At 43.3% G+C, this 27,838-nt stretch overlaps 1 protein-coding gene and 1 long non-coding RNA gene across 2 annotated transcripts in view; both read left to right on the top strand.

Annotated features, from left to right (window-relative positions):
- LOC125371605 overlaps positions 1 to 15,505 on the top strand; it is a 30,731-nt gene extending 15,226 nt beyond the window's left edge. The window contains exons 3-10 of the mRNA XM_048382989.1: positions 63 to 137; positions 1,268 to 1,324; positions 2,664 to 2,741; positions 3,247 to 3,318; positions 3,875 to 4,176; positions 4,833 to 4,937; positions 14,075 to 14,445; positions 15,199 to 15,505. Coding sequence (XP_048238946.1) covers positions 63 to 137; positions 1,268 to 1,324; positions 2,664 to 2,741; positions 3,247 to 3,318; positions 3,875 to 4,176; positions 4,833 to 4,937; positions 14,075 to 14,445; positions 15,199 to 15,505 — 1,367 coding nt within the window. The remainder of the gene's footprint in view (positions 1 to 62; positions 138 to 1,267; positions 1,325 to 2,663; positions 2,742 to 3,246; positions 3,319 to 3,874; positions 4,177 to 4,832; positions 4,938 to 14,074; positions 14,446 to 15,198) is intronic.
- Positions 15,506 to 17,456: 1,951 nt separating this feature from the next.
- On the top strand, positions 17,457 to 27,795 carry LOC125372566. Its single transcript, XR_007218195.1, has 5 exons — positions 17,457 to 17,524; positions 19,112 to 19,174; positions 25,859 to 25,933; positions 26,916 to 26,984; positions 27,743 to 27,795. It is a non-coding gene; the product is annotated as an uncharacterized LOC125372566 (long non-coding RNA).
- Positions 27,796 to 27,838: the final 43 nt, after the last annotated feature.

Consider the following 27,838-nt stretch of genomic DNA (forward strand, 5'->3'; position numbering starts at 1 on the left):
ACTTGTTGTTTTCATCTGTATAAATAAATCGCCTCACTCGACAGTATTTTGTTGTGCTTCAGTTCCCGGGGCACTACTTGGCCTGGTGTATGTTGTCGGCTATTTGGAGCTTTTACGAAGACACACGAATGTGCAGGGTAAGTGATAATGACAATCGATAGAACATGTTGGTATTGTATGGTAATGGTGCAGACAACCAAGAAAGACGACAGGGGTTTGTTTGAACGTTTGATATGACTTGATCAATCATGAACGATGCCCCTATGATTGGTCAAACATTCGTTGATACGGCGTGGCATGGTCCGAATCAATCCCTATGACAATTTTCGGGGTTCCCGTCCACTCCTCATGCAGCGCCTGATCCAGTTCGACTAACAAGAGGCTAAGGGTGGCCTTTGACGTCGTCGTACACAATCATGCCGCAGACATGCTGTATGGGGAAAAGGTCAGAACTCATGGCTGGCCTTTGCATTCTTGTCATGTTTTTTTTTCTGCTGGTGGTAATCAGTTGCGACACGTGCACTGTTGGCAGGGGCATTATCGTCTTGAAAGACCAGGATGGCGCGCACACGACACAACTATTGGCGCCAGTATGATGTCTTGGTAGTACAGTCAAGTGGACCCTTTGCAGTGGCGTCCCGGCAGTGATTCCATCCCCATATCATTGCAGACATTTGCCTTAGATTGATGCTCGCATGACGTTCGAAAGGACGCCTCCAGACACGACCACGCCTATTCAGAAAGTTCCGAGTAAATCGTATAGGAGACTATCTTCGATTTCCTCACTTTTACGCTCTAAAAACTTATGATGTCTGGCTAGAGTGTGTCGATCTGGTAACGGTGGTACAAACCTTGGTAGATGCAGATCAGCTGCTTGTAAAGATTTCTAATCGTCTGGTTAGGAACTTGAAATCCGGCCACCTGTGGCCCATGATCAGCGCTTTGATTGGCTGTTTGGGCTTAATTTGGTTAAGTCTGGTTTCTGATCAACCAATCCTGGTTGAACTAGGGCCCCTGTGCGGGGCCGATCATTTTATCTCTGTGGGAACTTGTTCTTCTAATCACACACTGAGACATATTGAACGTATTAACTACCTTTCAATAAAGCATGCCCCGGAGTGCAATGTGCAATGTTTTGGGTGTTTGGGGCGTTAGATTTTGGTTCCGAAACCTTCTGTTTTTGGCTGTCATTTGACAATGGGAATGTATGAGTGATCTTTAAAATATGTGTAAGTGTACTTAAATTGTCTTCTCATTTTGTTTTCAGAATGTGAGCACAGGGACACTGAACATACAGCAGTAATGCAGAGAAAGAAACTAAATGGTAAAAGTTTTCTTATGAGAATTGTTACTCGTGACTAAGGTCTTGCCGAATGCCATCTACTATGTCAATATGTAACATGTCTAATCAAACAGTACAAAATATTTTGCTTTGCTTTTCATATAGACCGCCTCCGTGGTCTAGTGGTAGAGCGTCCGCCCGGAGAGCGGATTCCGGGGTTCGATCCCCGGCCGCGTCATACCAAAAGACGTTAAAAGATAGTACTTGTTGTTACGACGCTCGACATTAAGGGGCTAAAACAAGGACTGTTCGGCTCGGAGTCAGTATACTGTGTCTTAGTGGGGTATTCATGTTAAACTGCGGCATGGTATCTCAGTGTGCTAGCACTATAAATCGGCATCAGTCCGGACTAGTACAAGCAGCCACACAAACACACACACGTGCATGCAGTCGCTATATAAGTGCAATAATCTTTGACGCGACGTTAAACCCCATTTCACCTCACCTCACCTCGCCTTTTCATATAATCTTTTAAAAAGAAATTAAGATCAATTAATATTAAATAATTTATCGAAACAAATATTTGTTTTAATTTTGGTCTGGGTAGTTGTATACCTTGTCTGTGATACTTGTCGATAGGTGTTTAATCATAATTAACTTGTCCTCATCGCGATATTGCTGCAATATTGCCGATGAAATGTAAACCGTTAACTCTCTCACTCACATTGATCGGGAATCTATTGTTGGCAGGCCACCGTCGTATAACAAGAATGCTGCTGTGCGGCGTCGAGACAGAATCTGACTTTTTTATGCACATTATATGAGTGGTGGGTGCTACCGGTAGGGCAGGACATGCTTACCCTATTCGCGAACACCTGGTGTCTTCACTGATAAAATGTTTGCTTTTTGGGTCCAATGGAATCTGTTTCGGCCCATGGTTGGGACTGATTGTTCTCTGGCGCTGACGTATCGTGTTTACCGATAGAGCAGGACAGACTTACTATCCTTGCAATGTGACGGTGCCAGCAATGAATCAGTGATCCATTTATACATAATTTTCACCAGCAGTTTGCTTGTTATGTCATAGGCTTCTTTTTTCGCAGATAATCGAGACTGGTTATTCTCTGGTGTTGATGTTTTGTATTTAATAAGAAAGTACTGCCATGGTCACACGTTAACGAGGTGATAGTACCATCAAACTCTTTATTAGGGCCATGACACAATATATTAGCTTTCGCAGAAATCCATAGATATCCGCGGGTATTTTCCCGCGGAGTGTCCGCAACTTCTTTCTTTATTATTTCAATTTTGCAGCAGAACGTTTGCATTGTAGTGTATATACATAAAATGCTTTAATAATTTTTTTTCAATACGATTCCAGACGAGCAGCTTGTGTCGAGTACCAATTACGAAACCGAGGTCAACCAGCTAGTTGACATTTTTCGGGAGAAAGTAGCAAGTAAGATTCCATAATTTCATAACTAAGAAATAAATAGACAATGATTTGATTAATTCCCATAAATGGATGTCAAAACAAAAGAAATATTATATTTTCACAAAACGTTACTATTAAATATTTCAAATCTTATAATTGATACCATAAGTTCAAAGTACAGAGTTGCATCCCTTGGGCGTGCCATGACCCCACTGTCTTGGGTTTGAATATCTAATTCGCCCTGATCATGATCATAAGGTTCACAGCACCGTTCCCGTTGTCGTGTTAAAATAAAGTGGTAAACGTCTAATACCTACATCACGTTGGGCTTTCCTCACCCATCAAGCTGATATGCCATGATATAACTGGAATACTGTTCATAGTCGTGTTAAGAAACATCTCAATCATGTGTAAATTCATCTCAACAGTTGTAAGCTTGCAAGTGGTCGCTTTCTAAACACTGTTGCGTTTAGTTGCAGACCTGTTCGTTACATTTTCTATGTTAGAATGTTTTCTCTCTGTGAGTCAGCCCTGAAGAAGAAACATATTTGGTCCGAGCTACACCCCTTTCCACGATGCACAGGCAAAGAGAAAAAAGCATGTAAGAATAACACGTGTTGTGCTCTAATACTTCCTCCTGCCAAATGCAAAGAATTACGATTGTCTGTACACTTTTCAAGATACGAACGTCCTAAATCTTTTATTTGTGTTCAAGTTTAAGACACCGCTCAGCTCTATCTGTGTGTATGTCCGTCCGTCAGTCTGTCCGTCTGTCTGTCTCTCTGACCTACACATAGACAAATTAAAGTAAACTACGGTTATAACGAACTCAAAGGGACCACTTATTTTAGTTTGTAATATTCGTAGGTCGTTATAAGCATATATACAGCATACATGCAACAAATGACCGGGACTAAAAATAGGTTCGCTGTATCGGTAAGTTCGTTATAAGCGTGTTCGTTATAAACGTAGTTAAATGAGTAACTAACACACACACACACACACACACACACACACACACACACACACACACACACACACACACACACACTCACACACTCTCACACACACACACACACACACACACACACACACACACACACACTCGTTCTCCCTTTCTATTATTCAAATGCGATAATACGTTCTTTTCTTGTCAGTGGACATGTGCAATGACACAGCCGCCTGCAAAAACCCACTTCCGGCGGCTGACAGTCTAGAAAACATCCGCAATATTCTTACACCTGTAACCAAACTACAAGAGGGGGCACTGGGAAGGATAAAGGATGTTTTCAACATACAGGAGAGGAGGAAATATGCTTTTGTCACGGCAGCGTCAGCAGATCACTTTGATGAATCCCAGGAGATGATCATGACTCTGGACAAATACATTTTCCCTCATTTGAGCAACTACTCCTTCTATTATTACGACATGGGGCTGAACAGAAGTCAGGTCAAACTGGTAAGCTATGACTTTGTTTAAGAAATAAAAGAATGGTCGTTGTTTATCGTACAATAAAACACTGCAGGGAGAATCGGGTGTTTCTCTGATATTCTCACAGTTGTCAAAACAATAATATGTACAGTACCTTTTCTCGTAATACCGACTTGTCATATCTCGCACACGTTTGGCTGAGATCAGGGAGTCATCATTATTTAAACAAGTGTAAATATTTTCAAAGCCAGCATGGTTCCCTGGGTATGCTGCGCTAAACCAAGGAATGGCTGCACAATGGCGGCGTCCACTAGACGAACAAACATGGCGGACACGAAATGTATTTACAATAGAAAAACGTAACGACAGATGGTTAAAATATTATCTTATCATTTTCATAAATACTCTTGCGATGTATATGTAACGAGAATAACGTCTATCGTTACTTTTAGTGAAGGATGGAATTGAGGAATACATGTACCGTGAAAACCAAAGCGACATAACCTTCATTGATAAAAAAACCAATTTGAAACGTTACGGCGTTTGAATTAAAATATATCATCTAATAATTTCATTGTGATAATGGGATTAACAGATTATACAGCTGTAAAAGATGAAAGATAAAGGTAGGTATATTGATATATATTGATATTATATATATATTGATTCCGAATGTGTTGCAGCTACAGCAATATGGCAGAGCCGAGATAAAACGGTACCCGTTTGATTTGCTGCCTGATCGGTTTTCCTACTTGAAGTGTTACACGTGGAAACCCGTCGTGATACAGGTATTAGGCGCACCTAGATATCTGCACATGCACACGCACATGCACGCAGAGATATCTGTAACGCACACGCACACGCACACGCACACGCACAAATACCTCAACATGTCGAACTATATTTCATGTACTGAACCTACCACAAATAAGTGTTTTTTTAATTACTTGAACAAGCCACAAGTCTTGTGCGAGAAACACGAAACGTACCTATTCTATCCAATATAATCATTCCCAAAAAAAGTAATCAAACTCGTAGGATCATTTCCATGGGACCTATCGGGACTCCGGTTTGGAACTGATTCCCAGCAACCTATGCTGGTTGTAAGTGTTGGTTTAGTGGATCGGGTGGTCAGGCACGGTGACGTGGCTCCTATATGCGTGGAGCGATGCTCATGACGTCTATCTATGAACTGTCTGGTCCTAACTCGATTATTTACATACCGCCTATAAAGCTGGAATATTGCTTTTCGGGGTTAAAAAACAAATAAACACTCACAAACACTTACAAACAATCACTATCTCCTTTCCATCACTTATCGGTATATCGTATTTTCATATACATTCATTAATAGTTGTCACATAATGTTATTTTCAGGCTCATTTTGACAATGCGGAGTACACATTTTGGTTGGACGCCTCTGGACGGTTCGACAAGGGCAATCTGCGTGAAATGTTCGACATGCTGAAAAAAACAGGTGTGCTTTTGTCGCCATGGCCAAAATATCCTTTTGCACAACATTGTTCAAAGCAAATGTTTTCCTACTTCAACACTGAACCATGCCACTTTTCAGTTTATCACGAATCTGAAGCCAATGTGATAATGCTACACAACCAGCCATTCACAAGACGTCTTATAATGGACCCGTGGGTGTCATGCGCAGTGGACCCAAACTGTTTGTGTCATCCAGGCGCAACCAAATTGTACTTTTGTTCATTCGGCACCAGGAAGTATGGGAAATGTCACCGGTATGACCAATCAGCCCTCAATTTGATTCTTCTACAGCTGTTCAGAAGGAATATAGACTCTATACAATATAAGAAAAAGAAATACGCACATGTCTCCCGAAAAATAGGACAATTGTACCTCAGTGAAATGTTCAATGAAACAGTATGATGTGCCAGTACATGCATAAGGCTCTGTCTCGGACCAAAGATCAAATGCGGGAGAATATATTGCTTGAAATGATCCACAGTTGAATTGTTGAGAGATGACAAGGTAGCCCCAATTTTATGGACAACAACTTCTTTAATACTGTAAAGGCGACGTTTCGGTATAGATACATATACCGTTGTCGAGCAAGACTGAGTGAGGGACAATGTACAGAATATATATAGCAGTGGAGGATTAACACTAGAGGATTTAACAGTAACAACAATAGCATACATGAGTGGGATAACACGAGTAAGAAATGACAACAGAAGAATAATACTGTCACACAATGGAGCATGAAGCCAATTAAACAGGATAAGTGATTATTGCTTGATGAGTTCATAGTAGGCGGATGGGATGAAACATTGTGTGGTGTGGTGTGTGGTGTGTGGTGGTGGTGGTGGTGGTGTGGTGGTGGTGGTGGTGAGGATGGTGGTGGTGGTGGTGGTGATGGTGTGTGGTGGTGGTTGTGATGGTGTGTGGTGATGGTGGTGATGGTGTGTGGTGGTGTGTGGTGATGGTGTGTGGTGATGGTGTGTGGTGATGGTGGTGATGGTGGTGATGGTGGTGATGGTGGTGATGGTGGTGATGGTGGTGATGGTGGTGATGGTGGTGATGGTGGTGATGGTGGTGATGGTGGTGATGGTGGTGATGTGTGGTGTGTGGTGAGGATGGTGGTGGTGGTGATGGTGGTGATGGTGGTGATGGTGGTGATGGTGGTGATGGTGGTGATGGTGGTGATGGTGGTGATGGTGGTGATGTGTGGTGTGTGGTGAGGATGGTGGTGGTGGTGATGGTGGTGATGGTGGTGATGGTGGTGATGTGTGGTGTGTGGTGAGGATGGTGGTGGTGGTGATGGTGGTGATGGTGGTGATGGTGGTGATGGTGGTGATGGTGGTGATGGTGGTGATGGTGGTGATGGTGGTGATGGTGGTGATGGTGGTGATGGTGGTGATGGTGGTGAGGATGGTGATGGTGGTGATGGTGGTGATGGTGGTGATGGTGGTGATGTGTGGTGTGTGGTGAGGATGGTGGTGGTGGTGATGGTGGTGATGGTGGTGATGGTGGTGATGGTGGTGATGGTGGTGATGGTGGTGATGGTGGTGATGTGTGGTGTGTGGTGAGGATGGTGGTGGTGGTGATGGTGGTGATGGTGGTGATGGTGGTGATGTGTGGTGTGTGGTGAGGATGGTGGTGTGGTGTGTGGTGATGGTTGTGATGGTGGTGGTGTGTGGTGATGGTAGTGATGGTGGTGATGGTGGTGATGGTGGTGATGGTGGTGATGTGTGGTGTGTGGTGAGGATGGTGGTGGTGGTGATGGTGGTGATGGTGGTGATGGTGGTGATGTGTGGTGTGTGGTGAGGATGGTGGTGGTGGTGATGGTGGTGATGGTGGTGATGGTGGTGATGGTGGTGATGGTGGTGATGGTGGTGATGGTGGTGATGGTGGTGATGGTGGTGATGGTGGTGATGGTGGTGAGGATGGTGATGGTGGTGATGGTGGTGATGGTGGTGATGGTGGTGATGTGTGGTGTGTGGTGAGGATGGTGGTGGTGGTGATGGTGGTGATGGTGGTGATGGTGGTGATGGTGGTGATGGTGGTGATGGTGGTGATGGTGGTGATGTGTGGTGTGTGGTGATGGTTGTGATGGTGGTGGTGTGTGGTGATGGTGGTGATGGTGGTGATGGTGGTGATGGTGGTGATGGTGGTGATGTGTGGTGTGTGGTGAGGATGGTGGTGGTGGTGATGGTGGTGATGGTGGTGATGGTGGTGATGTGTGGTGTGTGGTGAGGATGGTGGTGGTGGTGATGGTGGTGATGGTGGTGATGGTGGTGATGGTGGTGATGGTGGTGATGGTGGTGATGGTGGTGATGGTGGTGATGGTGGTGATGGTGGTGATGGTGGTGAGGATGGTGATGGTGGTGATGGTGGTGATGGTGGTGATGGTGGTGATGTGTGGTGTGTGGTGAGGATGGTGGTGGTGGTGATGGTGGTGATGGTGGTGATGGTGGTGATGGTGGTGATGGTGGTGATGGTGGTGATGTGTGGTGTGTGGTGAGGATGGTGGTGGTGGTGATGGTGGTGATGGTGGTGATGGTGGTGATGTGTGGTGTGTGGTGAGGATGGTGGTGTGGTGTGTGGTGATGGTTGTGATGGTGGTGGTGTGTGGTGATGGTAGTGATGGTGGTGATGGTGGTGATGTGTGGTGTGTGGTGAGGATGGTGGTGTGGTGTGTGGTGATGGTTGTGATGGTGGTGGTGTGTGGTGATGGTAGTGATGGTGGTGATGGTGGTGGTGGTTGTGGTGGTGGTGGTGGTGGTGGTGGTGGTGTGTGGTGGTGATGGTGGTGATGATGGTGGTGAGGATGGTGGTGGTGGTGGTGTGTGGTGGTGGTGGTGGTGGTGGTGGTGGTGATGGTGATGGTGGTGATGGTGGTGATGGTGTGTGGTGATGGTGGTGATGGTGGTGGTGGTGTGTGGTGGTGATGGTGGTGATGATGGTGGTGAGGATGGTGGTGGTGGTGGTGTGTGGTGGTGGTGGTGGTGGTGGTTGTGGTGAGGATGGTGGTGGTGGTGGTGTGGTGGTGGTGGTGAGGATGGTGGTGGTGGTGGTGAGGATGGTGGTGGTGGTGGTGTGGTGGTTGTAGGTGGTGGTGAGGATGGTGGTGGTGGTGGTGAGGATGGTGGTGGTGGTGGTGTGGTGGTGGTGGTTGTGGTGAGGATGGTGGTGGTGGTGGTGTGGTGGTGGTGGTGGTGGTGAGGATGGTGGTGGTGGTGGTGAGGATGGTGGTGTGGTGTGTGGTGGTGGTGGATGGTGGTGGTGGTGGTGGTGGTGGGTGGTGGTGGTGGTGGTGAGGATGGTGGTGTGGTGTGTGGTGGTGGTGGTGTGTGGTGGTGGTTGTGGTGAGGATGGTGGTGTGGTGGTGGTGGTGGCGGTGTGTGGTGGTGGTGGTGGTGAGGATGGTGGTGTGGTGTGTGGTGGTGGTGAGGATGGTGGTGTGGTGTGTGGTGGTGGTGGTGGTGGTGGTGGTGTGTGGTGGTGGTGGTGGTGGTGGTGGTGGTGGTGAGGATGGAGGTATGGTTGGAGAGGGGAGGGAAAGGGGCTTTTCCGTGGTGGTGGTGGTGGTGATGATGGTGGTGGTGGTGGTGGTGGTGGTGGTGAGGATGGTGGTGTGGTGGTGGTGGTGGATGGTGGTGGTGGTGGTGGTGGTGGGTGGTGGTGGTGGTGGTGAGGGTGGTGGTGGTGGTGAGGATGGTGGTGTGGTGGTGGTGGTGGTGGTGAGGATGGTGGTGTGGTGGTGGTGGTGGTGGTGTGTGGTGGTGGTTGTGGTGAGGATGGTGGTGTGGTGTGTGGTGGTGGTGAGGATGGTGGTGTGGTGTGTGGTGGTGGTGGTGGTGGTGGTGGTGGTGGTGTGTGGTGGTGGTGGTGGTTGTGGTGGTGGTGGTGAGGATGGAGGTATGGTTGGAGAGGGGAGGGAAAGGGGCTTTTCCGTGGTGGTGGTGGTGGTGATGATGGTGGTGGTGGTGGTGGTGGTGGTGGTGTGTGGTGGTGGTGGTGGTGGTGAGGATGGAGGTATGGTTGGCGAGGGGAGGGAAAGGGGCTTTTCCGTGGTGGCGCACCCCATGTAACTTAGGACACCTTAAATCTTTCACCTTTTTTGTTTTGTTGCTTGTGGTTCAACCATTCGTGTGTTTCGCTAACATGATCGTGGGTTTCACAGTTTCAACGGTGGACTCTTACGACATATACCTGCTGGTCACTCGACATTCTATCATAACACATAATTACATACTACGCTAGGAAATGCGTTTGGTCGTTCTGGAGTTCGCAATAGTTTATGGTAACACCAAACCATATACATGTAGTTCATTAATAGTATTTTTCCTATTTAAGACGTTTAATGCACATGGAATTTTTGTATAATAAAATACCTTAATTTTCAAATGGCTGTGCGGGTACATTTTCGCAAATATAATACAGTTTGCACCTCGGTTTCACTGGTGTCTTTAATTTCTAGCTCATTTGATTAAATCATTGGAACGGAATTTACTATGTGACCATCATTGATATAGATGTTATCAATGAAGAAGTCGAGCATTTCACATATTGTTTTCTCAGTAAACTTGATATTTGCTTTTATTTATTATGACAAATGGTCTTGAACCTTTCACAAAGGGAAGTAGCTACATATCTAAGGTCACGATACACTGAATGATTGACGAACGTTGTTATTGTATTGTTGTTTAACGCTGCACTCAGCAATATTCCAGCTATATGACGGCGGTCTGTATATAATCGAGTCTGGACCAGACAATCCAGTGATTGACATCATGACCATCGATCCACGAAAGCGGGACACGATGACATGCATCAACCAAGTCAGCGAGTCTGACCACCCGATCCCGTTGGTCACCTTTAACGGCAAGCATAGTCGCCTTTTCCTGCAAGCATGGGTTGCTGAAGACCTATTCTACCCCGGATCTACAGGGCCCGTATCGGCAAGTAAACAGTATGGGAATCCTTGGAGACGAACCCGGGCCTTTGGTGTGACAGGCGAACGCTGTACCCAGCAAACTACCCCCGCCACTCCTGTAGGTGTATTGGCCGATACATCTCGTTCACAGTATGGGTACCAATCAAACAACTACGTGAACATGGCTTGGATAGAGCATGCCACACGTCTGGCGCATCATGTTTACTGGAGATTTATATACAGCGCGATACAGCATGCACCTTATTTATCACGATGTGCCTGGAGTTTATTTAACTACAACGGTACATCAACAATATGTTTCCAATGAAGTGACAAGAATAATTGAAATATTTAAACTTGTCAACAAGATATCAGTTGCTCTGCAGTGAAGCTTCCTTGATCCGGTCCTTAGGGACCGTCAATGGGCTGGGATTTTGTATTGAGACCAGATATTTTTTCAGTTACAGATGCAAAACCAGATCTATTCTTTAAATAAAAACTATGAGGAAAATTATTTTTTTTACTAAAAAACACATTGCAACAATGTAATGTTTGTGGCAGATAAATTCTTTTTGTCAAACAATATGAAGCATTCAATTTGTTATTTTTTTCAAGAATTTTCGGGTTGAATTTGTTGTTTTTTGGGGGGGAGGGTGTGTGTGTGTGGAGAATAATAGATCGGAAAAAGTTTTGGTAACAGATGCGTCAAACTTTGAATTCAACTCCCTATGTCTGCCATAAAACTTCTTGAAAGCTTTACTATAGCTTTCTAAGGCCTTAAATGTTGTAACACTGATCAAAATAACGCCAAAGGCTGGAGCTGCTGGAATATTGCCCGACATTAAGGAAAAGTAAACTACTGGAAAGCTGAAGTCACCCCTCTCGTCATGCAGTCTCTTGGAAAGTTTTAGATCTAAAAATGAAACAGGCGGCAGTGGTCTCTTTTATCTCTAGTTCAAGTTCATAATTACACGAATGTCGAAAGTGACGTTTTTTATCCCAAATCAGAGGGTAAGCAGGAGTATACGGCACATTTGACGCAAACCAACACTGTGTTGAAAGCCACGAAAGCCAATAGTCAGAGCGAGCAGCGGATCCTGGCTAAGTACTAATTGCGGCGCCTTTAGCGACAAAAGATGTTGATAATTTGTAACTATATCAATGGGAAAGGTCTCTACTACTTCATCCACCACTACCTTTTTCACTACCACTACAGGCGACTAACGGGATCGGCTGGTCAGGCTCAGTGACTTGGTTGATGCATGTCATCGGATCCCAATTGCGTAGATTGGTGCTCATTGTCAATCACTGGGTTGTCTGGTCCAGACTCGATTATTTACAGACCGCCGTTAAAAAGCTGGAATATTGCTGAGATCCGTGTTAAAGAAACAAACAAACGAAAAAGACACACATTAGCTATCGTGTTGATGACTTCTACTAACTTTGACATCAAGTGAACGCAGTCTTGCAATTGTCCACAAGTTAGATTTAGTAAAGCAACATTACAACGAGAACGCCATGGTTAGCTACACTACAATAACTGTCCAATGAATGTCGACAAAAGTTTAATTCAATATATGTAACAGCAGATTCCTATTGATACCCTTGCGGCGCTGAAGCAGAAGAAGATTTGGTCAGAGTTACCTCCCTTTCCACGGTGCACAGGCAAGGAAAAGAAAGCGTGAAAGTTTAAGATTGTCATGAATCTAGCATTACCGGCATCAAATGCAACTACAAAAGTCTTGATCAGTTCATGCTGTTATTGAAAGTCTTTGTCCATTTCATGTCAATAACAACCGCCGCTGTGGTGTAGTGGGTGGAACGGAAGGTGGGGGCTCGCCGTTACCATGCCTGGCGCTGCGACAACGGGGATAAAACAAGGACTTACACCACACAGTCGGCAATAGACTATCACAATCAGCCACACACACACGTGCATTCAGACAGCTCTATAAGTGGAATAGTCTTGAACGTGACATTAAACCCCATTTCACCTCACCTCCTATTAATGTGTTTTAGTTCTGAGAAGTCTGTTATAGAAATGATAACCCTTATCGGGATATTACACGTTTGTTGTCATGGGTACCAGAGTTGGTGTAGCTCTCTATTTATGACGACTAAATTATAACGGGTGGTCAGAATTGGTTCACACGTTGCTCATAATATTAACAACTGGTTTGCCTGGCGCTTCCAGACATGTTTTATAGGCCGCCGTGGCCTAAAACAAACAAACAAACAGATCACTAGACTAAGAAGCCATGAAGCGAATGACGTAACCTGCAGGTGCCTAACTACTCCCCCTCTGATGCTGCAGCACTATGTGGATATTTATGAACGTTTCAGTGGACATGTGCAATGACACAGCTGCCTGCAAACACCCACTTCCGGCGGCTGACAGTCTAGAAGACATCCGCAATATTCTTACACCTGTAACCAAACTACAAGAGGGGGCACTGGGAAGGATAAAGGATGTTTTCAACATACAGGAGAGGAGGAAATATGCTTTTGTCATGGCAGCGTCAGCGCATCACTTTGATGAATCCCAAGAGATGATCATGACTCTGGACAAATACATTTTCCCTCATTTGAGCAACTACTCCTTCTATTATTACGACATGGGGCTGAACAGAAGTCAGGTCAAACTGGTAAGCTATGACTTTGTTTGAGAATCAATGATAGAGATATACGAAGTAGCAGCTAATTTCATCAGTAGTAATATCATTAGTAGTATGAGGTAGCAGAAGTAGACGTAGTAATAGGGAACATCAGTGGTAGTAGTAGCTGTTGTAGCAGTAGTAGTAGTTGATTTAGCAGTAGTAGTTGTTGTAATAGTAGTAGTAGTGGTAGTGGTGATAGGGTAGTAGTGGTGGGAGTGGTAGTAGAAAGAGGAATAAGAGTGGGAATTACAATAATTCAGGCTATTCGCTGTTCACTTAAAGCAGCTACATATAAAGAGATAAGCAGATACCACAGCTTCCGTGATATAAGTATGTCTATTGTTATTTCAAATATGTTGCAGCTTCAGAAATATGGAAGGGCTGAAATAAAACGCTACCCGTTTGATTTGCTGCCTGATCAGTTTTCCTACTTGAAGTGTTACTCGTGGAAGCCCATCGTGCTGCAGGTACATTTACAGTTGGACAGTGATACCCAGTTGGACACGTTGAACAGCTTTGTGCCCCTGTACAACTTTAAACCCCTTCTACTCGCTTATCCATTCAGACCCGTGACGATCCGGGGTAGAAAATGTCTTCAGCAACCCATGCTCGACTATGCTTGTCGGAAGAAGCGACCAACGGGATCGGATGGTCAGGCTCGCTGACTTGGTTCACGCATGTCATCGCATCCCAATTGCGTAGATCGATACTCAATATGAATCACTTGTCTGGTCCAGATTCGATTATTTACAGACCGCCGTCATATAGCTGGCTGGAATACAGCAGAGTGTGGCATTAAACAACAAACAAGACAACAAAGGTTATCCATTCGAAAATAATTAGTAAGCAATGTTATTTTCAGGCTCATTTTGACCATGCGGAGTACACATTTTGGCTGGACGCCTCTGGACGGTTCGACAAGGGCAACCTGCGTGAGATGTTCGACTTGCTGAAAGAAACCGGTGTGCTTTTGTCACCATGGCCAAAATATCCTTTTGCACAACATTGTTCAAAGCACATGTTTTCCTACTTCAACACTGAAGCATGCCACTTTTCAGTTTATCACGAATCTGAAGCCAATGTGATAATGCTACACAACCAGCCATTCACAAGACGTCTCATAATGGACCCGTGGGTGTCCCGCGCAGTGGACCCAAACTGTTTGTGTCACCCAGGCGCAACAGATTTGTTTTCGTGTAACTTCAGTATCAGGAAGTATGGGAAATGTCACCGGTATGACCAATCAGCCCTCAATTTGATTCTTCTACAGATGTTCAGAAGGAATATAGCTTCTATACAATATAGGAAAAGATATACGCACATGTCTCGCGGAGAAAAGGACGACTGTACCTCAGTGAAATGTACAATAAAACATTATGATGTCACTGTGTCTGTACAATAACACATTATGATGTCACTGTGTCTGTACAATAACACATTATGATGTCACTGTGTCTGTACAATAACACATGGGGAAGAATATTGATATACGTACGTGCGTATGAACGTGCATGAGTGAGTGCAATCCAGTGATTGACATCATGAACATCCCCACAATGGGGATACGATGTCATGCATTATTCAAGCCAGCGAACCTTACCACCCGATCCCGTTAGCCGCCTCTTATGACAAGCATAGTCGCCTTTTACGGCAAACATGGCTTCCTGAAGGCCTATTTTACCTCGGATCATCATGGGTCTCAATCTTAACGTCAAGACATTAATGAACGCCACGGAATTCATTCGAACGGGACACTGGTTTGAAATCAACTGGCTCAAGAACCCAAAGATCAACATTTGTGTGCGCGAGGAACTTACTTGTCATGTAGATGGGGTAATCATCCGTGGTAGCAGCAATTCAGAGAAAAAGCAGTCTCTCTTGCACTTGATGGACATTCGGGCATAAACAGGACAAAGGCTTTCCCCAGAACAAAGGTGAGGATTAAGTCGAAGTGAGGGTCAAGATCTGTCAGAGTTCATGCCTAAGTTCGCCATGGCTAGAGCTGCTACAAATGTCTGACATGGCCAAAGCCACATGGCTGGTGCTGCCACAAATGACTGACATGCCCAAAGCCACATGGCTGGTGCTGCTACAAATGTCTGACATGCCCAAAGCCACATGGCTGGTGCTGCTACAAATGTCTGACATGCCCAAAGCCACATGGCTGGTGCTGCTACAAATGACTGACATGCCCAAAGCCACATGGCTGGTGCTGCTACAAATGTCTGACATGCCCAAAGCCACATGGCTGGTGCTGCTACAAATGTCTGGCATGCCCAAAGCACCATTGTAGAACCTCAGTGAAGATTTCTGTGATCCCATTCCATCAGGTTATTGTGATAACAGATGAATATTCCAAACACCCAGACATCAAGTCAACTTTCTCTCTCACTTCGGATATACCCAAACCATACAAATGACAACGGAAGCCCTTTCAACTCCTCTGCATTTACTCAGTTTGCCGATTACAGTTGTTTGAAGCATCGGTGTATCACTGCCAGATGGCCTGGAGCTAATGCACAAGCTGAAGCTTTCAACATGCCACTAATGAAGGCAATTCGTATCGCACATGTCGAAGGTAAGGCTTGGAAAGTTCCGTCGCCAATACCGCTGAGCCATGCACCCACCCAGAGGCTTCACACCATGCCGACTTCTCTTTGAACGAAAAGCAAGGACCAGACTGCTAGATCTGTCAATCTCACCAAACCAAGACATTGTCATCGCCAACAAAGCCAGACACAACGACATGGTCTATGAAGAAATACGCTGACAAGTATAACCATGTTGAACATTGTAAACTGAGAATAGGTGACAAGGTTCTTGTCAAACATGACAATAAAACCAACTAATTGACATCGACATTCAAACCAACGCCACATACAGTCATCACTCGCAACGGAAATATGATAACTGCCTCCTCAGGAGATCTTGTTACAACCAGAAACTCCTCATACTTTTAAAAAGTCTCCGCTGAGGTCATCTGTCCACAAAACGTAGGGAGTAAAGAACAGGAAAACCTACTATGAAACTCTCGAAGTACAAGTACACTACAAACATCGACAAAACAACCCGCGACCACCCAAAACAGGTAAAACCGTAAATCCAGAAAGTCCAAGAATACCCACGAAAACTCCTCAGATGCAGAATGAGGAAACCCCACCGATCAAATCCACATTGTGTACGAAACCTATACGAGTTAATAAAAATGAACGTTCAAATTGTTTGAATTAGTTGAGAAATGTAACATTCCAGTTTGACTTTCAGGTCACGAGTAGCAACTAGTGGTACTCTAATCAGTGTTCAGTGTCCAGAAATAGAGTTATCTCCCCGGACGGGGGGCAGTGTGGTAGAAATCCGCCAAATTGATGGAGTATTGTATGTTACAATATATAATAACTGGAACACCACGGACTAATGTTGGTTGTTTGTTTTTTTGTTTAACGCCGCACTCAGCAATATTCCAGCTATATGACGGCGGTCTGTAAATAATCGAGTCTGGACCCGACAATCCAGTGATTGATATCATGAGCATCGATCCACGAAATTGGGATCGATGACATGCATCAACCAAGTCAGCGAGCCTGACCACCCGATCGCCTTTTAAGACAAGCATAGTCGCCTTTTACAGCAAGCATGGGTTGCTGAAGACCTATTCTACCCCGGAATCTTCACGGGTCACAGACTTATGTAACACCACCATGACATGATCATGCTGTGCCTGTACCGCGGATCAAAATGGAAATTATAAATATAGAAAAAATCTACGTAATGATCACAGAAGCTTTGTAGCTGGAGGATAAAGTTATTTAATTTACAAGTATTTTTCGAAAGGTTTCACATTAGTTTTACAAAACAAAACAAATCCAAACACTGACTTTATTATGCAAATTGTGTGAGTGGTGAGTTCGTAAATGATGATGTTAAAATCGGCGTTTAACCCAACTCACTTACTCAATGTTTAATATATTCATACGGGAGAAGAAAGTGAGGGAATCGCCATACTAAACCCGATAGTGCAACACCTGTGAGTGTTACCGGCACCGTCTCAAACGTACACAAATATCAAATCATTCTGTGCAGCTTAAAGCGTTGAGACTTTGAGTGTTATGCGAATGCGCCTTTAGATATATAACAAAGAGGTAAAGCTTTTCAAAGACACCCGCTGAAAACATGAATACATGCCAAGCGCTACGCTGCAAGGGTTGACTGACAAGCATAACGCGTCTTACCCGGTACATTGGAGGCCGATAACCAATCTCCCGCTGGCTGGTCTAGATTCGTCATCTTGTAAGATTGTATGTTTGTGAATGAGGTAAGATTTACTTCAGCTATTGTGGTTACTTTCTCATTATCTTCTTAATGTTTCGTTGTCGTCATCGGTTGCTGATATTTAATTGACGCTGAACACTTGGTTCCAACATGTAGATCGCTAGATTTCGAGTACACCTACCACTTCTTATGATGTGTTTGTTTGTTTGTTGTTTATCGCCACACTCAGCAATATTCTAGCTATATGACGGCAGTCTGTTAATAATTGAGTCTGGACCAGACAACCCAGTGACTAATATCATGAGCATCGATCCACGCAATTGGGATCGATTACATGCATGAAACCAAGTCAGCGAGCCTGACCACTCGATCCCATTCGTCGCCTCTTACGACAAGCATAGTCGCCTGTTACAGCAAGCATGGGTTGCTGAAGACCTATTACTACCCGGATTTTTACGGGTCCACTTCTTATGATCATTAAAAGATAAACTGTATTCTTATTGAGATAAATATATGTTAATATGGAGCGCAAACAGCTAGGATGTTATATTCTATGTTATATGTGATCTCTTTGTAGTATATGAATAAATCTTCAATACGCTATTGATATGAAAAACATCGAAATTGTGATGGGGCCATTATAAACGTCTTGACAGATAAATAATTGACGTACACCTCTGTTCCAAAAGCAACTTTACACATTAAATATGACAATTTTTTTGTACCGTTTTGAAACATGCTATGCCAATCCTGTTTATAGATATACTTTAGTCCTGAAATGAATTCAGATTAATACATTGAATGGAGAAAATACTGCTGTTCCCAGATATATCCGAAGCCGAAGAACAGGATATATTTGCATTTTGGAACCTATTTTTTGCCATTATCAGACGCTTGTAACTGCATGTCATAACACCTTTACGGCGGTCTGTAAATAATCGAGTGTGGACCAGACAATCGAGTGATTATATCATGAGCATCCATCCACGCAGTTGGGATACGATGACATGCATCAATCAAGTCAGCGAGCCTCACCACGAGAGATTTCCGGAAAACACAACGCCTCAATAATTTCTGTTGCAGGATTTCTAAACTCGGAGACGTGGTTCTCTCTCACGTTTGTAGTAAATACATTTATAGTTGAAGTGTGGTTTTAAATCATGGTCTGACGATTGATTCCTTCTTTTCATACCCCATGGCATAAAAAAACCCCAAAACAATTGCATTATCGGTATTATTCAAAAGCTGAATAGGGAAATGTATGGTTCCAAATTTGGAATTTGTATTGACATTTAGTGCAGACTTGGTCGGGACATCGGACTCTGAGCATGACTAGATAAATCCCTGTAGTGACAGTTTACAGGGAAGCAGGTAAATCATCTGTTGATCCGGGATCATGAGCGTGTACTCTTATTATAACTTGTTAAGCTGACATTGAAACATTTGACAAGCATTACGCCTATTGTCAAAGTCCAAGGGCTCAGATACAAAAAGCCATGCTCAGACGACACCAGTCATGACCACCAGCAGATTACAAACATCACAATATGACTAAATAGGCACTAATATAGTTTGTTCACACTTTACTATAGTGCCTGCAGTGTTTGAGACTTTCATCACCTTTCTCCAGGTTCGCCGTTTGAAAGGAGAAGACCCAAGATGGCGAAGCGACGTCTCCCGATGATTGTCTTTGGTATGTAACACATTAGGTCAAATAAAGGCGACAAAACTATTTCCATAAACATGTGTGTGTGTGTGTTGTGTGTGTGCATGTGTTGTGTGTGTGCATGTGTGTTTCTGTGCGTGGTCTGTGTGTGTGTGCAGTTCTGTTTGGTGTGTTTGTGTACGGCGCGTATGTGTGTGTGGTTGGTGTGATTTGTGGGTGCGTGGTATATATATAAACAAGTGATTTCTTCAGGTGTATAAGTATTAAATATAGAAAAAAACAGAGTCCAGATATTCGTGCTTGTCAAAACTCCTTTATCCACACAAGATCTTTCGGCGTTCAACGGCTCTTATGGTGTAATGAACCTACATTGTAGTCCTGAGGGCATGGGTGGCCCAGTCGTCTAAGGCGCCGCGATTCGCTGTGCAGAGTTGCGTCCCTTGGGCACGCCAGAAACCTATGATTGTGGGTTCGAATCCAGGTTCGCCCCGATTATGTTTCTAGGTTTGTCAGCACCATACCCGTGCTCGTGGGTTTCACCGAAGTGGTAAACGTCTGAGACCTGCATCACTTCGGGCTTTCCTCCCACATTAAGCTGACACGCCGCGATATAACTGGAATAGTGTTAAAAGCGGCGTTAAAACCAACTCACTCACTCACTACTTTGTAGTCCTAGGCGACGCATAACAGTAGTATTTGTGGCGTCATAATGCCTATGATGTAAAAGTGACAATAGAGGGAGAAGTAAAACGTAGTCCTAGGCAACAGCCAACCTTATGCTTTTAACGTCATAAAGCATATGACGTCATAGCTAGTGATAATAGTGGGAGGCATGAATACATTATGGTGTGAGTGCACAAATACACATTGACCTACATGGGGAGGTTTTGAAAATTATACTTTTGAATTAAGTTTAGGTTTCAAAAGCCTAATGAACATCTGTTCTTTTTCCATTCATAAATGTTTGTCATTATTAAACAATTTATAAAACGGAAAGACAGTAAAATGACCACTCCCGCATTCATCAATGTGTTTGCTTACATTTATACAACGTACATTTGGATCTCGAATTTGTTGTCTGTGTACAGTGATTCGGTCTTTCAGTTGCATACCAGTTTCTCCAATATAATGCTCACCACATCCAGCACATGTTAAAACATATATAACATCTTTACTGCGACAGTTCATGTTGTTTTTAACAGTAAATAGTTTATCTTGGCAAAATTGAAATTTGCAGTCTATATATATGCAGTATATATATACTGAACCGCAAAAGAAACGTCACCATAGAGAGATCGATGAGAAACCTTATTTGTCCAAACACCGTAAACAAACTTTGAGACAAATTAAAACGATGAAACTTGGCAAAACTGATCATCAAGGTTGAAATTAAAGTCTCTGAGAAACTGGCATCACAAGTCACTATCTCGTGTGTCCGCCATGTGCATTGATGACTGCCGTGCAATGTCGATAGATGGAATAGATGAGGGAGTTGGATGAGGGCCATAGACACTTGATCCCGCACTCTGAGGAACGCCTGACGCAGTTCAGCTGCAGTTGTCGGCCTTGGTCGGACGTCGTTCAGCCGTCTTTAAATTTCGTCCCACAGGTGCTCAATGGGATTTAAATCGGGACTGAGGGCAGGCCAATGCATGGTTCTGATGCCATTCTGCTGGAGGAAGTCTCTTGTTGGTCTCGCAGTGTGGGCATGGGCGTTATCATGCTGAAACTCGTGGTTGCGGTGACGTGCCAAATGAGGTATGGCGTGTGGTCTCAAGGCTTGATGTACCGAGCTGCTGTGACACTATGGCCTCTCCCTGGACCGATGTTCTGGAAGACCACAGGGCCGACCCTCTGTGCAAGACCAATTCCACCCTACACCATGATGCTCGGACCACCCCACGAGTCTCTCTCAACAACATAAGCATCCGAATAACGTTCCCCACGGCGTCGCCAGACTCTCTCGGCCATCTGCTGTTGAGATACAGTAACGGCTCTCGTCTGAGAAAAGGACTCTTCTCCACTGCTGGTGGCGCCAATGCTGGTACTGTATTGCCCACTGAAGACAACCCCGGCGATGACGTGGTGTCAGAATGGGTCCTCGGTTTGGCCTGTGACAGTGGAGGTGTCTGCTCGCCAATCGTCGACGCAAAAAGCGATCTTGAAGATGCTGTCGCACAATCTGACGATCGTGACGGTGTGTGTGTGTGGTGCGTGTGTGGTGTGTGTGTGTGTGTGTGTGTGTGTTGTGTGGGGGGGGGGGGGGGGGGGGCTTGTCCAGTTTGCAATCGTCCAAGGACTTGGTGTCGCTGATTTCTTGTCAATCCCGGCACGTGGTAGCAATTCAATGACGAATGAATATTATCCGATCTGGATGGATTTTTGTTGAGCAAGAAATGGGGGAACGCATGTGCATTTCAGTTTGCACGGAACTCACGTGCATCGGGTTTCCATGGCCGTTGCCGTGATGCGTTTGGGCGATCGGTTTTATTGTCATCTGTTTTGTGTTTTTATCATCAAATTTCATTTTTCCGAACAAGGTAATGTTAAGTTTTAGTAACGTTGACAAAAAATACCCAAAAATTTAAATGACAACTTTTTAGGCAATGTTACTTGGGGTTGACGTTTCTTTTGCGGTTCAGTATATATATATATATCTCCCTGCCTAAAGCACATGCCATATATCTACACTCACCCTGCCTGAAGCACATCACCTATCTACACTCACCCTGTTTAAAGTATGCCTTAAGTATGTCATAATATCTACACTCACCCTGCCTTAAAGCACATCACCTATCTACACTCACCCTGTCTAAAGTACGCCTTAAGTACGTCATATATCTACACTTACCTACATTTAGCATATGTCAATATTTTCTGCCGCCGGTTTTACCCTCTAATTCGATCGCTGTTAACATCTAACGTCACCACCAGGTAATAACAACTCTCGTTTATTCGCCGAAATGGGCGTAAAAGGCAAAATGCGGTGAAAATTATATGAATTGATTACTAAAAAACAGAGATGACACAAGGTGTTCGGCAAAGGAGTAAACATGACCTGTCCTACAGGTATATCCTGCCACTCACACCATGTGTACGACAACGTCAGTGTCTGTTGCCTGCCGCCGCACTGCAGTACTCCTGGCATGCGACGGCGGCCTGTAAACAAACAAATCAAATAATGGACCAGAATATCCAGTTGACTCTAAAAAAATGAGATGTTTGTTATGAATTAAGATTATTGTTTAAAAAACTAAGAAATGTTTTCGTCTTGTTACACAATGAAGAGCAGTTTTGACGTCTCGGATCAAATATTTCTTTGGTTGAGTCTTTGAGCATTGAGGGTGTGAAGATTGACAGCTCAATATATTCTTATTAAATTTTATATGAATGGCTTTGGATTGTTGAAATGTCAAACAATTGTATTAGCCGTCGTTGAGAGACCACACTGACGCCATTTTCACTGGTAAATTCATAATTGAGTGGTTATAGCTCGCCCCATCCGTAAAACCCAGTGGCCCCATTATGCCTTTGTAGGCGTCTCTAAATCTTTTGTTTTTTTTCACTTTGAATAAACTTAATCGAGAACAGTTTGAAAGACATTTGCAACATGAATCAGACTATCAACTGTTATACAGTAAACTACAATTATAACGAAAACGCTTTTAACGAACTGACGGATATAACGTATTTTTTGTCCAGGGCATTTGCTGTTTACATCCTGTATGTATGCTTATAATGAACTACGGTTATAACGAACTGAAATTAGAGGTCCCTTTGAGTTCGTTATAACTGTAGTTTGTGCTTCATGTAGAGCGATATCTTGTCATGGTTATCATGAAAAATTAATTGACAAAACCCATGCCTGGTAACAGGAGACAGAGGGGTGCCCTAAAAGAGGGGTGCCCTAAAAGAGGGGTGACCTAAAAGAGGGGTGCCCTAACAGAGGGTGGTGTAACAACTCAACTAACAATGTCAATGTCGGGTTGGGCCACCATTTGACTCACACAGGGTTTTGGCAGCGCACAGAGATACCAGATGATTGAAAACGGCCTGGGAAATGTTGTTTCAAATGTCAGCAGGGGGCACGGGTGGCCCAGTCGTCCACTCGTCTAAGGCGCCGCGGTTCGCTGGGCACGCCAGAAACCTATGGTTATGGGTTCGAATCCCGGTTCGCCCCGATTATGTTTCTAGGTTTGTCAGCACCATACCCGTACTCGTGGGTTTCACCGAAGTGGTAAACGTCTGAGACCTGCATCACTTCGGGCTTTCCTCCTACATTAAGCTGACACACCGCGATATAACTGGAATACTGTTAAAAGCGGCGTTAAACCCAATTCACTCGCTCTCTTTGTACGGTTGTTTTAGAGCTTGGGAATCCAGTACAAAAGAGAGATGCCTTAAGGTTTTAGCGTCAAGTGCTGAGGCGTGGTTTGGGCAGATTGGGCTCTATATGTGGCAACATTGAAACGTCATTAATACCAAGTTCTTTGATCAAACAATTAATGTAGTGATGCTTACATATCATGGTTATGTTATTTGAGGCCTTGTCAGTGGAAACAAGTACAAACTGTTCATGTAGGGCAGCCAGACTTTGGATGGCAGCTGGCTGGAACAGAATGGGTTTATTCCAAAGATGTTTCCATGTTTTCTGTTTCTGCATTCCCCCAATGCCAACATTGCGCACTGACCTAACCCACTCTGAAAGACCATTTTATTGGTATATTACAATGACAAAATTTCAAAACTTCCTTCGAAACTCAGATTTTCTCATCATGAATCATCATATTACATGTATGATATGGTACATATAATCAGTCATGGATAATTCATAAGCAATGTAATATATACACATATCCCACTTTCAAGACAGATTGTTAATAGGCTATATATATATATCATGAGTATTATCAAATCATATAATTCTCGTCTTGTAGGATGGGTACAGTATATGAGTCCCGTGGAAGTTTGTGATGAAAGCAAGAGACATCCTTGTTAAATTCAAAGTTTGGTTCCAGTTTGAAATATAGTGCAGAAGGTGTTTTGAACACTTACCAAAATAGTTGTAAAAGATCCTGCTGAAACGGTCACTAGGTCGTTGTAGGGGAAGTAAGTTTTTTTAATATTTGGGGGTTGTAGACTTAATCCAAATGTTTGTTTTACGTTATGTAAATAAGTAACAAAAAAAACACAAAAAATTGAACACTCCCTCTCTCCCAAAATGGCGGCTAGACGACGAATGTGAGAAGATGGAGTGTTTGCGCATTTGTTGAGTATACGCTTACTTGAATGCATACAATCAATGAACTTCAAGTTATTAAATGATTGAACGAATGACCTGATGCATGTTTGAATATTTACCCCAAAAGATTATGTATTAAAAACAAAAGTGAGAGTGAGTTTGGTTTTACGCCGCTTTTAGCAATATTCCAGCAACATCACGGCGGGGGACACCAGAAATGGGCTTCACGCATTGTACCCATGTCGGGAATCAAACCTGGGTCTTCGGCGTGACGAAAGAACGCTTTAACCACTAGGCTACCCGACCGCCCCTTAAAAACAAAAGACAAAAGAGATGTTTGTTCTGTTTGGTTTGTTTGTTTACTCAGCAACATTAAATAATAATAATAATGACATCAGAGGAGAAATAATTATTTCCTGCATATCACTGCCTCAATTAAACCCCTATAATTAATTTCAAAGTGTTTTATTTCTCTATACCCAAATCGGTTGTAAATTATTAAATAAATTTAACCTTTGAAATAAATAATAATTGTAATATGTAATTAATAGGGAGAAATACTTTTTCTGTCCAAGATACGTCCTGTCAATTCCATCATGAGCTGCCAAACTCACGTTCTGTAACAAGTCCCAACAAGTGAACAACTAAGGTGAAATGGTGTTCGTTTGGAAAATGAAATATTAGCGGTCTGCAGAAATTTGAAATATTGTGAGACATTTAGGGAAACAGAATAATAAGCATCAATTCCCTTGTTTGCAAATGTCAAATACAGGAACATGCGACCTTTTGGTTTTGTGGATTCTGTTAGTGGGAATCCACTCCCAAACAAATGACAGTGTCCAAATTTATAGTTTTTGCCTAAATCTGGTGTCAACACTGATTTCCAGTGATCCATTCATATCATTTTCATCACTATTTTGCCTTTTACGCACATTGCACGGCAGAAATACTACTGTCCGGCGTTAGGCAGTAAACATAAACTTCCGATTTGATACAAATTGTTTGAGTGGTGAGTGCTACCAGTTGGGCAGGACATGCTTACCATCACCGACTTTCAGTGATCCATTCATTCAAGTTTCACCGCTATTTTGCCTTTTACACCTAACGGAATCTGTATCGGCGGATAATCGATACTTGTTATTCACTTGCGTTGACGTTTAATATTTACACCCCCTCACACACAATCTATTAGACCCGCGAAGATTCCGGGGCAGAATAGGTCTTCAGCAACCTACATTTGCCGTAAAAGGCGACTCTGCTTGTCGTGAAAGGCGACTAACGGGATCGGGTGGTCAGGCTCGCTGACTTGTCATCGATCACAATAGCGTGCATCGATGCTCATGATGTCAATCATGGGTTTGTCTGGCCGAGACTCGATTATTTTACAGACCCCAGTCAAATAGCTGGAATATTGCTGAGTGCGGCGTTAAACAACAAATAAACAAAATACATAATCTTTTGAATGTCAGTTTCAGTGATATTTCTTGGCACTTTGTATCCCTTTGGTCTGCTAGTGATGGTCACAAGGACCCCGAATGTGTTGAGTAAGTCATGTAATTATTCATATACAATTTTGCATAGTTGCGTACCATAGTCGAGCCAGGATCCGCTGTTCATCGGTTCGAATCCCAGATTCGCACTGTTTATGATCCTTCCTGTTGTCCACCAAACGTCTGTGATCAACTTCTAATTCAACCTTCCTCCATGTCCGCGATATGGCTGCAATATTGCTGAAGCGATAAAAAATTAAAAAATAAAAAAATAAAAAAATAACTTAACTCCTCCATGTGAAGCTGACACACTGTGAGGTGACCGAAATACTGTTGAAAGTGGAGTCGTCATGACAAGAGCCGTATGTACTTACAGTTTGTTGTGAATGTTGTTTATCGCAATGCATTTGACATATGTGGATGACATATTTTCATAGCTGTTCATATAAATATTATGACCGAGATAACCAAGAGTCTATACGATATGCATGTATCCATCTTGACTCCCTCATGTTATGATCGTGTCATCAGTCATGTCTAACATTACCAATAGCCATGTGAAGTTAACCAACTGCTAGTGGACACTTGCTTCATTCTGTTTGCAAATTTCAGAAATAAACAAACCACTCCTTTATCACATAAAGAGTGCGAGATCACAAACCTGTTTACCATCATCATCTAACAAATATACAGGCACTTTAAATTTTGTTCTGCATTTTGTTTGTTTATTTCCGTGCACCTTTGGATGTAAAACTATCTGACGAACTAGCTGTTCAAAATTTTGCAAATCAGCATTTTTATATTTCTAGTTTACATTAAGCAATGAGGAAATACGGGTTGTATGGTTAGGAAATCGAGATTTTACATATCGATCCATTTCTTAAAGATAGTGATAAGAAACAAGCAATAGATATTGTGTGGTTTGAGGAGTATTATGCAGTGTCCACGGGTATCGAGTGGGACATGGGTTGATGTACCCTCTAAGCTAATTTATGTTCATGAGCCCGAAGTAAGTTTTGGTCCAATGTATTTTCAGATACTAAGCACTTGTGTCTTCAAACAAAGTATGACCATACAGTCATCAAGGAAACACAGAGACTAAATGGTAAGGGTTTTCAAACATTGAAATTCACAGCCACATATATTCACCATAGTCACAGCCTCCTGATTCTTATATGTTTAATTAACTTTTGGGTTTATTGGTATTTCTTACCCATACGGGAAAATGGATGATGTCGTAATATGTTCAGTAATGCCCTTGGGAATTACCCATTTTTCTATAAATAACTCGGCTTTTCATTGGTCGCCGGTGCGAATTTTCATTCGGTCGTTCTTTCAGTCTATTATCCTCGAGCTGATATAGAATGAGACGTCAGATAATTCTTTATTCTGATTCCGAACATATAGATTCAACTTAATAAATATTCAATAACGATCCATCCATCCATCATCCAGTAGATGTCGGAGTATCAGGTATCAACTTGTTCATGCTCGCAAACTTTAAAATTGTCTTTCTCGCAAAACTGACATTCTCGCACTAGCCGATGTAGCTTTTGCATGTTATTTATGTATAAGTGTAAGTGACAAAAATATGCTAAATTAGAATGGTGTTTACCAGCTATATTCACAATCCGAAGAGTCGAGAAAAGTCAGCTTGTTTACTTTTGCGTAGGGATGCATTTGTTTCGAAGATGGTTAGGGGGTGAGTGAGTGAGTGAGTTTGGACACGCTTTGAACACGCTGCGTTGAACAGTATGTCAGTTATATCACAGCTTGATGTGGGACGAAACCTCGTGATGCAGGTCTTAGACGATAACCAATATGGTTAGGCCATTGCTGTATGCTCGTTCATTGCATTTTCAGATACTGAGCACGTGTATCTTCAAACAACGACTGAACGTGCAGTCACCAGGGAGATACAGAGACTTAATGGTAAAGGGTTGTTGAATAGTGAAATTT

This window comes from Haliotis rufescens, unplaced genomic scaffold (assembly GCF_023055435.1).
Source record: "Haliotis rufescens isolate VD_foot unplaced genomic scaffold, xgHalRufe1.0.p SCAF_43, whole genome shotgun sequence".
NCBI classification, from domain to species: Eukaryota; Metazoa; Mollusca; class Gastropoda; order Lepetellida; family Haliotidae; genus Haliotis; species Haliotis rufescens.